The following is a 14,598-nucleotide window of genomic DNA, read 5'->3' as shown; positions in this document are numbered from 1 at the left end:
GGTTCACACCAGATGAAAACCTGGCAAGAATCACTGTTCAAACTATACCTGGACTCGTCCGTGAACATTACCTGGGACCACTGTTTCAATGACCATGTACTGTGTTCTTGACACCAAGCTTTACGGGCTCTCCTGTGATCAGGCGTCAGTGGAATGCGCCTTGCAGGTCTCCGGGTGAATAAACTGTGTCTGTAGACTGTGTACCTGGAGACAACTGTTCCAGTGGCTGCGGTAAGGTCTCAAGCAAGGCTACCTGCTGTACTCCTTGGCCATCTGCGGGCACTGATGGTGAGATATCAGTCTTCTTGTGGTGTTGTACACTGTGGACGTCCTGTACTGTAGTGCCTGGACACATTTCCCATCTGCTGGAATCGTTGCCATAATCGTGACATCACACTTTGGGGCACACAGAGGACCCGTGCTATGATGTGCTGTGTTTGACCAGCCTCCAGTCACCCTAGTCTTCTACCCCTCATAACGTCATCAATATGTGTTCTTTGAGCCATTTTCAACACACAGTCACCATTAGCATGTCTGAAAACGTCTGCACACTTACTCACTGCACCGTACTCTGACGTGCACCAACACACCTCTGCGTATGTGGACTGCTGCCAGCGCCACCGTGTGACGACCGCAGGGCAGATGCATCACATGGTCATACTCCGAGGTGATTTAAATGCGCAAACTGCCCACCAGAGCGTTGTTTCACCGTGTATCAGCATTATCCTTAATTTATGAGCATGAGTGTAGCTTCATCCTAATTTGTTAGGACCCAGTAAATTTTCAATACTGTGCCGAAGTGTTCATGAGCTTATGTCAAAGTAAATAATCATCATCATAAGATAGAGGGGGAGAGAGAGAGAGAGAGAGAGAGAGAGAGAGAGAGAGAGAGAGAGAATAGAAAACATTAAAGTACAATGATAAATCTAATCATAACAGTTAACACGTCCAGTTGCACCATTATGACAAGCAGTAACCAATAAGTAAGGGTCACTGAAATTTTAAAATGGTATATGGTACACACAATGTAATGGAAGTGTGGGATGTAGTTTGGTACCTTGGATATCTTCCTGAACTGCGATCAGGAGCAAATAAACCTGTCTGCTAGATGATGAAAGCAAAAACTCTTGAGAATGATGATATAACAACAGAAAAGATAAAATCAGAGGGAGACATATGGTGACTCTGAAACCATGTGAAATGTTGCATGATAACAGTGGATAATGATGGTGGTTGATATTTGAAACAACTACCTGTCTTGTTTCCACTTTCATGAGAGGGGACTGTGAAGTTGTAATTAGATATAATTCAGTTGGTATTTGACAGTGGTGTACAGAATTTTACCAATAATCACACAACAAAGGATTTCAGGGCAAAGAATACTTCAACCCTTTCGCTGCTATGGGCATGTATATACATCCTGCTATGCCATTCCCCAGGCATTGTGGACGTGTATTTGAGCACCGCTTGGGTTTTCCTACAGCGCTATGGACATCTGAATGCACTCTGAGTCGCTGTCCTCTCACTGCTGTGGCCGAGTTACTTCCATATCTTGGTGAATAAAAAAGTTTAGAGTATTTATCATACATCTTATGTGCCTCATTGCATGTTATCATTTGCAAAAATTCTCGTTTCCGTATCTTGAATCATTTGAGAGGTATGACGATCGTCATGGCCACATGATTCACGATATGCAAGTACAATTTTGTATCTACATTTTAATCACTGCATTGTATGAGCTAAAATCAACCGTTCACAAAGTTTATACAATGTGTTTTTACCTCTGTAAAATCTTGACAATTTCGCACAGTGTTTTACTTAATTTTATGCAGCACAGTAATTATGGCATATAACAGAAAGAAATTCACTACTTTATCGAGCAAATATGTCAGACTGTTAAGATGTGCAAAAATCAAATTTTTCACGTAATAGTTTTCTTAAACATGGATGATAAGTTCTTCATAGCAGCTTGCAACTCCGCATGGACGGAACTGGGTGCGTTGTGCCCGATCATCCGTCAGATATAAAACCCAATAACTTGAGAAAAAAAAGATATCATTTTGTTCTCAATTTTAAATAAAATTTTGGTATCTTATCTACATTTAATTCACTGCAATGTATGACCTAAAATCAACCATATGCAAAGTTTATGCAATTTGTTTTTACCTTTGCAAATTCATTAATTTCATGCAGTGTTTTACGTAATTCTGTGCAGCACAGTAAGTATGACAGATAACGAAAAGAAATCTAGTTCTTTATCGAGTGAAGATACCACACTGTAAGCCGTACAAAAATCTTTTCACTTAATAGTTTTCAAAAAATTGGAAAATAAATATTTCATAGTGCCTGGAACACTGTCTCTCAGCACAGGCTCCAGCATTTGGCTGGCAGTACAGCCATAACAAAAGCTACCTTAGCACGGAATGCAAAGAGCACATCTGTAGCAGCGAAAGGGTTAACTTGGCAAAAGAAGAGCCTTTCATATAAGTAGGTAAAACATATAATATGACCTACTAATTATTGACGACAATGAAATAAGGTACATTCCTACTCACCGTATAGAAGAGATGTTGAGCAGGGAGACAGGAACATTTATAGAACATTTAAAAGTAGATTAAATTATTAAATTATCGGACAAAGCTCTTCCTCAGAAGTAGGAAACAAACACACACACACACACACACTCACTCTGCTGATACCTGATCCAGTTGTTGAGGTTGTTATAAGAAGACTTGATATGAGCTACCCTTTGTATGAGATTCATTTCCTTACCACAATATTTAGTAGTGCATTTTATTCATTTGGTCCCTGTGTCATGATCATAATAACAATACTAGCCGCACTACCCAGTGACACACAGTGCTAACAATGGTGTTAGTGCAGTGAGTTGCCACTCATTGTAACCTTCATTGTCTTCTTTCATCTATGCAGAGAGCAGCTAGTGAAAAGACAGGATTCTACATACTACCTATGGTATAAAAAATATTAAATTGATAAGCTATTCTGCAATACATATCTCCATGGACTCTGTAATAATGGAGTCCTAAAACAATCATATGCTAGTGGAAATTATTAGTTTCTCATATTCCATTGAATGTTCTTTGGGGATACAGTCTTTGGAAGTAGCAGACTTGGTGCCCTGCAAAAAGCTAGTTCAACATTGGTGCTCACACCCTGCCACAGTGCATGTAGGTTAACCTATATAAGCCATGCCACACTGACATTGAAGGCACTACATGTGTCATTGGGTAATGTCGTTAGTCTTATTATTACAATTGTGGTACATCTGTGAAATGTGTATAGCAAGCTACGAAGTAGTGCAACTTCGGATGCCTAAACCAGTCTTGGTTGACATAGCCTGATGGTGACTGGCAGAGATACAGTTATATCTCATGCACAGAAGTAAACCGTGACTGATTGGAATCTTGAAATTGCATCAGATATTTAGTATGCTAGGTAAAGTTCAGGATCAAAACTTAATCTTTTCCAACAAGAATAGAAACATTATGAAAATTTATTTCATCAAAACATGATTTTGAATGTACTAATTTCATTTTTGTCCAGCCCAAAGCCAATTGTTTACAATGAACGAATGAGACCAGGACAGGCACAAATGATCTGTGCTGCATTTAGTCCAGGAGGTTTGTTCCTGGCTGCAGGAAGTGCAGACCACCACGTCAGGTTTGTATGTCAGTTATTTTTAGTTGCCCCCTACATTATCATTGTACAAGGATTTGCTTTGTTGATTCATTGTATTCTATTTAAAATATTTTTGTTGTGAATTTTGGATATTAAAGACAGTAATTTGTCAAATTTAACATTTTCTGTACAATATTTTTTTGTTTTTAGAATAAACATTGTATATTCAGTTAATGCATTTCTAATTCCATATTCAGAATTTATTTAATGACTGCGGGTGCAGAAGATGGACCAACAAGAATATTGGAAGTAGAAGGGCACTCAGATCGTGTAGATAGTATACAATGGGCTAACACAGGTCTGCGATTCATAACTGGAAGTAAGGATGGAACTGCACAGGTATGGCAGTTCAAATGTCAAGAGTGGCGCCCTCTGCAGCTTACCATGAGCACAAAGCTGCCTGGGTAGGTATACTTTTGTTGTGTAAGTGAAGAGGTAGGCTTATCAATGCTAATACTTCAGAAACATCATGATGATAGCCAGCACACTCAGTCCACCACTAAATTTAGGAACAATTACATGTAAGAGCATGCATGTGTAGTACTGCATAGTAAATTGATAATGACTGTAGAAAATTCATGTGATGAAATGCTAATTTGTTGGGAAGAATCCGATAATTCACATTAAAGATGTGCTTTGTGTGCTTCATCACTGATAATGAGACCTGTGCTGTCTCTTACAGTGGGACAGTGTTTATTTGCCACCAGTAAAATTTTGCAACATTTGCTCCCCCTGTTTTTATTTATTTACTTATTGCACCTTTCAAATAGACTTTGCATCAACCTGTTGTAGCCAGCAATCTCTGTGCTGCCAATTTACTCCACCTTCTACATATTCCTTTGAGATTTAGGCCAGGGTTTTGAAACTGGCCGTCTTCTGAATAAGATGTCAACACTGTTTGAGAAATAGAACAGAAGTCTATGGAGAGGGACATTTTCCTCAGAAATGGTTGTTGTTTATAGTTACAGGCTATTTTAGTATTGTTTTTGTCTACAAATAAAATAAATAAAAGGCAGAGAACAATCAATAAGCTCATAATTGAAAATCTGATACAAACTGGCTACCTTTTTTCCAGCTTTGATGAGTAATGTTAAATGCTGACCTATAAGTGGTTCAGAGATTTCAAAGGAGAAATACTGGCTTTCAGTTTTTCTTTCATTTTTCTTCTTTCATGGACAAACATCTTCCTATTTGTGCACAAAACGAGTTAATGTTGAAACGAAAAATAAACATATAGAAATTTCAGAATTCAGTTAAATTTTTAGTTACATAAAGATAATGTTTCCAAAAGTCAGCACACTGTTTCTTTACCAGGCACCATAGCTGATATCATTGATGTATGCTTGTACAGTAACATTAGACCCAGAAATAGCTATTTGTAATGTTGATAATGGAAGTAAGTTACATCACCAGTATTTGTATGGCACGATGAAGAGAGGTGGTGTGTATAGTTTCTGTTCATCAGACCTTGTACAAACATTCTGATGTAAATTGCAAACCTCTCAAAAATGAGGCCATGTAACACTGTGCACAGTGACCAGAGTAGCAGATAGTAGCAATAAGTTCAGCAGTCCCATGGTACTTTTCAAAAGTGTTTCATACCTCCTTTCTTTTCATTCAATACATACTGACACACTCACTGCGCTGTGCAAGCATTCATCATTGCCATCCACATGATGCAGCTACATACTTGATTCTTCATAATAGGTTGAAATGAGGCAGTGGCAAATCCTATTCATTAGCAAACTTGCCCAGAACTGCAAAGCATGCTACCGACATTCTCCCAAAACTTACTAGTGGACTATAGAACTGAATTTAACATTTTGACTAACTCTGTATTTTATGCAGTTATGTATACATGCAAGCAACTTGTTCTGATACCTAAGTTTATAATATGACACTCTGTCCGTCACAGAAAAGGTAACATGGTAATGAACCTTATCCCCATATTTAGAAAAATCGATCAGGTGAAAAAGATCTTAAATTTACAACAAAATGTTGTGTAGATCACCAGTTTCAATGGTCATCCACAAATGTGTACATCTTAATTACTTGTGTATCCAGTTTCATTATTAATTAACATCATATTTGTACTATATTGATCCTTTTTTTGCTACAGAAACAGTATATACAGTTTTGTAGCTCATTAGATTCTTACTGCTCTATTAAAAAGTGCAATTTAGAGAGCAAATGAACGAATAAAGTTTGGAAACTAAAAAAATTTGTGTAGAGCAACATATAGAAGCATGTGCATGTGAATTCGAACTAAGTAATGGTACTTTTATAAATGTAACCATGTATAGGTCCCCATTGGGAAATTTTCAGCTATATTTGAAAAACTTGCATTATTTGTTGTGTTATCTGTCAGACAGCGAAAAGCAAATTATTGTTTGTGGGGATTTCAATGTGGATTTTCTGAAAGAGTCCGATAGAAAGTTTGACCTTGAAGTATTTCATGGTTCTTTCAATTTGACGTCAGTTATTGATTTTCCTACTCAGGTGGTACAGGAAAGCAGCACACTGATAGATATTGGTTTTATAGACTAAATGCAAAACAGTCCTCCAAAATAGTGTGTTCAATTAATGATTTAACAATTGAAAATTTTAGGGAAAGCTTGCAAAAGCTGGACTGGGATGGGGTGTACAGGGAACCTAATGCTAATTTAAAATTTAACCTATTTCATGATACCTTTGTGGGTATATTTGAAAACCATTTCCCTAAGAAAAAGTGAAATATAATTGTAAAGTCATGGCTTACTAAAGAGATAAAAATATCTTGTAAACAGAAAAGGGAAATGTATGCTACAACTAGAAGGAGTAATGACCCAGAAACAGTGAAACATTATAAAAACTACTGCACTGTACTAAGAAAAGTTATTAAAAAGTCCTGAAGTATGTGCATTATGTATGTGATTAGCATTTCCGATAATAAAATTAAAACAATTTGGAATATTGTTAAAAGAGAAACAGGGCAGCCGAGAGCACAGGACGACTGTATTTCTATCATCCTCAATGAAAAGTTTGTTAACAAGAAATCAGAAGTAGAAAACATTTTTAAGAATCATTTTTTAAATGTTGTAGAGAAAATGGGATTGGGCTATTCATTAGAAAATTCAAGGCAGTATATGGAAGAGGCAATAGGTATGCAGTTTGATAAAATTGAAATTCAACCCACCTCTCATACTGAAATTAGGAAAATAATAAATTCGCTCAAAAGTAAAAACTCACATGGAGTTGCTGGCATTTCTAATAGAGTACTAAAAGCTTGTTCCCAATAGATAAGTAGGATTCTCAGCCACATATGTAGCAGCTCACTGAAACAGGGCATTTTTCAAGATAGACTGAAATATGCTATTGTTAAACCATTGCATAAAAAAGAGGATTGGTCTGATGCTAACAACTACCACCCAATCTCACTTCAGACAACTTTATCCAAAATTCTTGAAAAAGTAATGTATTCAAGAGTAGCATCACATATTTGTAAAAATGAAGTACTAACAAAATGTCAGTTTGGTTTTCAGAGAGGCTTTTCAACAGAAAATGCTGTATATGCTTTCACTGATCAAATATTAAATCCATTGAATAACTGAACATCACCCATAGTGAATCATGAAATTCTTCTACATAAGCTTAAGTGTTGTTGTATGAGTGGGACAGTGCACAAATGGTTTAATTCATATTTAACTATAAGACTGCAGAAGGTAGAAATTAACAGTACAGATAGTCTGTAAAAATCAACAGAGTCCTCTAACTGAGGCAGTAAAAGGAATGGTGTCCTATAGGGTTCAGTCTAGGGTCCCTTAGTGTTCTTACTATATTTTAATGACTTGCCACTCTGTATTCATGAAGGTGCAAAGCTAGCTATTTTTGCTGATGAGACTTATATAGTAACAATACCCAACAAACAATAATCAGCTGAGGAAATTGTAAATAATGTCTTTCAGAAAATTATTAAGTGGTTCTCTGCAAATGGACTCTCACTAAATTTTGAGAAAACACAGTATATACAATTCTGTACAGTAAATGGCATTGATGAATATAGACTATGAACAGAAGTCTGTTGCTAAAGCGGAATATTCAAAATTTTTAAATGTGTGCATTGATGAGAGATTGAATTGGAAGAAACACATCGGTGATCTGCTGAAATGGTTAGGTTCAGCTAGTTATGCTATTAATTATTGCAAATTTTGGTGATAAACATATAAATAAATTAGCCTACTATGCCTATTTTCACTGCTTTCATATGACATCATATTTTGGGGTAATTCATCATAAAGAGAAAAAGTATTCATTGCACAAAAGCATGTAATCAGAATAATAGCTGGAGCCACCCAAGATCACCTTGCAGATTTTTATTTAAGGAACAGTACTTTGCAATACATACATTCACGTATGAAATTTGTTATTAATAACCCATCCCAATTCAAAAATAATAGAGAAGTGCTTAGCTACAACAATAGAAGAAAGGATGATCTTCACTATTCTGGGTTAAATCAGACTTTGGCACAGAAAGGGGTGAATTATGTTGCCACAAAAATCTTTGCTCATTTGCCAAATAGCATTAAAAATCTGACAGGTTGCCAACCAACATTGAAAAAAAAAAAAAAAAATCTAAATGACAACTCCTACTCAATAGATGAATTTTTAGAAATGAAGTAGTAACTGTAAAAAGAAAAATTATAGACAATGTGATTCAAAATGCTGCCCCAAAGCATTCGTTATTATTGTTCTGTAATGCTACAAATTACACCATGCACATATAATGTATAGTACCTTCTATTTATTGCAAAGTGTATCGGGAAAAAAGTCGGAGCTGATCTTTCTGTGCAAACTTGTGAAAAAGATTAGCAACAACTTGTTTCTCGCCATTAATAGTGTTACATGCACATGTTTCACTGCGAAGCAGGAAGCAGTGTCATTCATTTTCACAGTATGTATTAACAGCCAGACAATCGGAGCACAAGTAGCGTTTACGGATCATGTGACTACACAAATTTTGAAATAAAGATTATGTAGCTGAAGAATGACCAATCATCGTGCATGCGTTTGTTTACATCAGGTTTATTTTTATGATGAATGAAGTATAGTTTCACGTCTAATGCCAGTGTCACACAAAACGACATCATTGATTTGAAGGAGAGCAGAAAATGTATTGTTGATATAGACATTTCATGTGGTCATTTTCCTGTATTAAAGGTTTCAAAATTATGCATTCTATGTGTGTGTACAACAACACCCTGTAAAATCAGTTTCATAATTCAGGGTTCACTACAATAAATTTACATATTTCTTGTTGTATCTTTCTTACAGAATTGCTGCAAAGTTAACAGTTGATTGTAATAATTTTTTAATAGGATTCTGTATGAACGTTCATAGTTTATTATTACTGTAATAGTTAGTTTACTAATTGTTGACTTCTGTTTTCAACAGATCTTCTGATACCACTGATGATCCAAAGGTGAAACTGAGGGTTTCAATGGTTTGCTGGAATCGAAGTGATCAGTTTGTAATTACAGCTGTCAGTGACTATAGTATTAAAGTATGGAATTCATCAACAGGTGTGTTATCACAGATACATTTAAATATTTTGTTGAAAACTGTTACATACAAGCTGCAACACTATTTTCAAATACTACACTGGTTTTAAAAATTGATTTCTTTAATGCATGTAACACTGAATTTGAATTAATATATTATGAAGATAGGCTGTGTTAAACAATTTTCATTGAAGGTGTATTCTGAGTACTAAAACAGATAGTCATTTATGTCTTACAAAACACTAACAACTTGTGAAAATTGTAACACCGAAAGATAATAACTTGAGATGTGTAAAATACTGGGCCAACAGTACATGATTAAAACTTCACACTAGTGGCAATAAATACAGGGTGTTTGGACATCCCTTTTACAAACTTCTAGGACCTGTAGAGGTGAGTGAAAATGTAACATTTTGAATAGGAACCCATGTCCAGAAATGTACCATTTCCATTCTATGATGGCCTCAGTTCAGATGTTCAACTTGTCCATTTCTGCTTGAGAAACTGAATCAGGCATGACGCTGTACAATTATTAGGTACCAATTCGAAAGGAAACATCCATTTATCACTTAAGCACATTTGTTTCTATTAACACTTAAATGTCATGGTTTACATTCTTTCAAAACTGAAAAGGACACAGCTTACTGAACATACAAACCGCAGTACTTATGCATACAACAGTGACTTGATGTGGCAACCACCACCAACCTTCTTACAGACATTGTACCTATGTAGCATGTACTGGTACACACTCTCCGCCCCACCTGGTGTATCTTCAGTTTTTAATGTGCTGACCAGAACTTGTGCCACCAGATCTTCATCTGTCTCTACAGGAGTCTCGTAGGAAGACAGATGCTAAGTGACATCAGGTGAATGACTGTACATGTCATCCTGTCTACCCTATTGCATACCAAAACAAACATTTCTGAGGCTTTCCTCTTTCCCTCAGCAGACATTGACACATTACACATCTGAATTGAAACTACCATAAAACAGAAACTGTACCGTTTCTGGATGTAGGTTCCTGTTCAAAATCTTATGTACTTGCTCCCCTCTACAAGTCCTAGAAGTTTGTAATGGGAATCTGTGAATACCCTGTATAGGGCCAGCTTTGCGCTCATGTCTTAATAGGAAGGGTCAGTGTTGAACCAGTCACCAAAGTGGAAATATTAAAGCATATGTGAGGATGCCTTATCAGGTCAAATGGCACAATGTTGGCATTTGATTAAATCTGAAGGGGAGTAAGGTGACTGGGAAGTGAGTTTGTCTTTCAATGGTATTTCACCCTGTACAGGATATGCCACTATGGCAGAGATGGCTTTAGCAGTAGATAGAAGAGAGTTCTATGAAATGAGTGGCTTCTGGATAACACAATGTGATCAGTGCATGGAATGGTGGCAATGTTGTCTGCATGGACATAATATACCTTAATGCTTTATCCACTGTGGGCTACTTGTTAGAACACTGCAGTGTGTGTGGATTTTTCTGTGCTGACAGTCTGACACCATCTGCTGTTGGCTGCCATTCCAACAGCTTCCATTGCTAAGACAGTTCAAACAGAACAGACTGCAATCAGATTGTGAACATTTTCACTGGCATGATTAGTGAAAAAATGAATTTTTTATGTATGAGGGCCATTTCAGGCTATTTTAAAATGATGATGACTTGTGTGTTACACGCTTGATGTGACAACAGTCTGCAGCGTGCATTATTGAGGGAAATAGCGGAAAACATAAAGTGGTGTGGTTTGGATAGCTGAAGTGATTAAGGCAACATGTAATCTTGACTTTAACATGTAGGCCTGTCAACAAAGTAAAATTAGGTGGAAGAAATCGTGTAATCACAAATTTTTGTGCAGTGGCAGGATGGAATGTCATGAACAACACACTAAAAATCCCCACTGGTGCAGTGTGACTGTGGTGGCAGGAGGGCATTCATAGGTCTCTTTTTTTATATTTTTCCTTGAATAACTCAAAAACTATGACTTCTAGTGAAAATGTTTCCCAGTTCAAAGTTAAACTACATTAAATTTCCTACAAAGAGAAATCCATTCAGTTTTTTTCCTGCGACTAATAGTTTCTGCTTTGCAATGATTAAAAATAGTGAAATGATATAAATTTTGACATAGGTCGTAGTTGGGCACTGGAGTGACTTCAGTGGCGACAAGTTTCAATTTGTGCTGGACTGGAACTCGAACCCAGATTTCCTGCTTTACATAAGTGGTTGTCTTTTTATGTGAGTGTTTGCCTTAATCCCTGTGGCTATCTGAGCATACTTTCCATCAGACCCAAACTCCATTTTGTCCCACACTACTTACCCTACCTGCCCACCATACTCGTTGCTTACCACAGTGAGCAATGAGTATGGTGGACGGGGGATGCTACGTAAGTAGTGTGTGACAAGATGGGGATTAGGATCAGATGGAAAGCATGCTTGGATAGCTGAAGTGATTAAGGCAACTGCTCTCATAAAGTGAGAAATCCGGTATTGTGTCTCAGTCCGGCCCAAAGTTTCACTTGTCACCATTGAATACATTTCAATGCCCAGTTGCAGCTGGTGTCAGAATTTAATTCATTTCATCGTGTATATGTACGGGTGCAGGATATGCTTACCGTTCAATGAAGTGGGTTGTTGTTGTTGTTGTTGTTGTTGTTGTGGTATTCAGTCCTGAGACTGGTTTGATGCAGCTCTCCATGCTACTATATCCTGTGCAAGCTTCTTCATCTCCCAGTACTTACTGCAACCTACATCCTTCTGAATCTGCTTAGTGTATTCATCTCTTGGTCTCCCTCTACGATTTTTACCCTCCACACTGCCCTCCAATGCTAAATTTGTGATCCCTTGATGCCTCAAAATATGTCCTACCAACCGATCTCTTCTTCTAGTCAAGTTGTGCCACAAACTTCTCTTCTCCCCAATCCTATTCAATACCTCCTCATTAGTTATGTGATCTACCCATCTAATCTTCAGCATTCTTCTGTAGCACCACATTTTGAAAGCTTCTATTCTCTTCTTGTCCAAACTAGCTATCGTCCATGTTTCACTTCCATACATGGCTACACTCCATACAAATACTTTCAGAAACCACTTCCTGACACTTAAGTCTATACTCAATGTTAACAAATTTCTCTTCTTCAGAAACGATTTCCTTGCCATTGCCAGTCTACATTTTATATCCTCTCTACTTCAACCATCATCAGTTATTTTACTCCCTAAATAGCAAAACTCCTTTACTACTTTAAGTGTCTCATTTCCTAATCTAATTCCCTCAGGATCACCTGATTTAATTTGACTACATTCCATTATCCTCGTTTTGCTTTTGTTGATGTTCATCTTATATCCTCCTTTCAAGACACTGTCCATTCCGTTCAACTGCTCTTCCAAGTCCTTTGCTGTCTCTGACAGAATTACAATGTCATCGGTGAACCTCAAATTTTTACTTCTTCTCCATGAATTTTAATACCTACTCCGAATTTTTCTTTTGTTTCCTTTACTGCTTGGTCAATATACAGATTGAATAACATCAGGGAGAGGCTACAACCCTGTCTCACTCCTTTCCCAACCACTGCTTCCCTTTCATGCCCCTCGACTCTTATAACTGCCATCTGGTTTCTGTACAAATTGTAAATAGCCTTTCGCTCCCTGTATTTTACCCCTGCCACCTTCAGAATTTGAAAGAGAGTGTTCCAGTTAACATTGTCAAAAGCTTTCTCTAAGTCTACAAATGCTAGAAACGTAGGTTTGCCTTTTCTTAATCTTTCTTCTAAGATAAGTCGTAAGGTTAGTATTGCCTCACGTGTTCCAACATTTCTACGGAATCCAAACTGATCTTCCCTGAGGTTGGCTTCTACCAGTTTTTCCATTCGTCTGTAAAGAATTCGCGTTAGTATTTTGCAGCTGTGACTTATTAAACTGATAGTTCGGTAATTTTCACATCTGTCAACACCTGCTTTCTTTGGGATTGGAATTATTATATTCTTCTTGAAGTCTGAGGGTATTTCGCCTGTCTCATACATCTTACTCACCAGATGGTTCACCTTCTATGTTTCCTTCTCTCCCTTTTCCTACTGACGAATTCCAGTCACCCATGACTATTAAATTTTCGTCTCCCTTCACTACCTGAATAATTTCTTTTATCTCGTCATACATTTCATCTATTTCTTCATCATCTGCAGAGCTAGTTGGCATATAAACTTGTACTACTGTAGTAGGCATGGGCTTTGTGTCTATCTTGGCCACAATAATGCGTTCACTATGCTGTTTGTAGTAGCTAACCCGCACTCCTATTTTTTTATTCATTATTAAACCTACTCCTGCATTACCCCTATTTGGTTTTGTATTTATAACCACGTATTCACCTGACCAAAAGTCTTGTTCCTCCTGCCACCGAACTTCACTAATTCCCACTATATCTAACTTTAACCTATCCATTTCCCTTTTTAAATTTTCTAACCGATTAAGGGATCTGACATTCCACACTCCGATCCTTAGAACGCCAGTTTTCTTTCTCCTGATAACGACGTCCTCTTGAGTAGTCCCCGCCCGGAGATCCGAATGGGGGACTATTTTACCTCCGGAATATTTTACCCAAGACGACGCCATCATCATTTAATCATACAGTAAAGCTGCATGTCCTCGGGAAAAATTACGGCTGTAGTTTGCCCTTGCTTTCAGCCGTTCGCAGTACCAGCACAGCAAGGCCGTTTTGGTTAATGTTACAAGGCCAGATCAGTCAATCATCCAGACTGTTGCCCCTGCAACTACTGTAAAGGCTGCTGCCCCTCTTAAGGAACCACATGTTTGTCTGGCCTCTCAACATATACCCCTCCGTTGTGGTTGCACCTACGGTACGGCCATTTATATCGCTGAGGCACGCAAGCCTCCCCACCAACGGCAAGGTCCATGGTTCATGGGGGGGAAGTGGGTTAAGAAGTAATAATAAATGTGTGTGCCATGTCTAAGAGCAGTACAGCCATATTGATGGGATACATTGTGTTCTGGGGTTTAACAGAATGGAAGGGGGAAAGGGGAGGGGTGAAGCGTAGAAATGCAAGGGAAGTTACTTTGCTAAATTGTGGTAATGCACTTCCCTTTTTCCATATATTTGCAAACTAAGCAGCAAGTAGGTGATTTCCCACTCTGTCTACCCCACCACATCACTGAGCAACTTCAGGGGGTTTCTCAAAGTTATATCGCCCTTCTGCAGCACGCCTTATAAACCACTGGTGATGGGGTGCACAGACATATCTGAGGTTCGATTCCCAGCGGGGTGAAGGATTTTTCACCTGCCTTAAGATGACTGGGTGTTTGTGTTCTCATTATTTCATCATCATTCATGCAAGTGGCAAGATTGGACAGAGCA

At 37.7% G+C, this 14,598-nt stretch overlaps 1 protein-coding gene across 1 annotated transcript in view; it reads left to right on the top strand.

Moving 5' to 3' along the window:
- Positions 1-14,598, top strand: part of LOC124721327 (PH-interacting protein) — a 264,771-nt gene that overhangs the window by 146,702 nt on the left and 103,471 nt on the right. Inside the window, exons 10-12 of the mRNA XM_047246240.1 lie at positions 3,565-3,681; positions 3,897-4,103; positions 9,130-9,257. Coding sequence (XP_047102196.1) covers positions 3,565-3,681; positions 3,897-4,103; positions 9,130-9,257 — 452 coding nt within the window. The remainder of the gene's footprint in view (positions 1-3,564; positions 3,682-3,896; positions 4,104-9,129; positions 9,258-14,598) is intronic.

Source organism: Schistocerca piceifrons, chromosome X (assembly GCF_021461385.2).
Source record: "Schistocerca piceifrons isolate TAMUIC-IGC-003096 chromosome X, iqSchPice1.1, whole genome shotgun sequence".
Taxonomy (NCBI): Eukaryota; Metazoa; Arthropoda; class Insecta; order Orthoptera; family Acrididae; genus Schistocerca; species Schistocerca piceifrons.
This window is presented reverse-complemented; position numbering and strand designations above follow the sequence as displayed.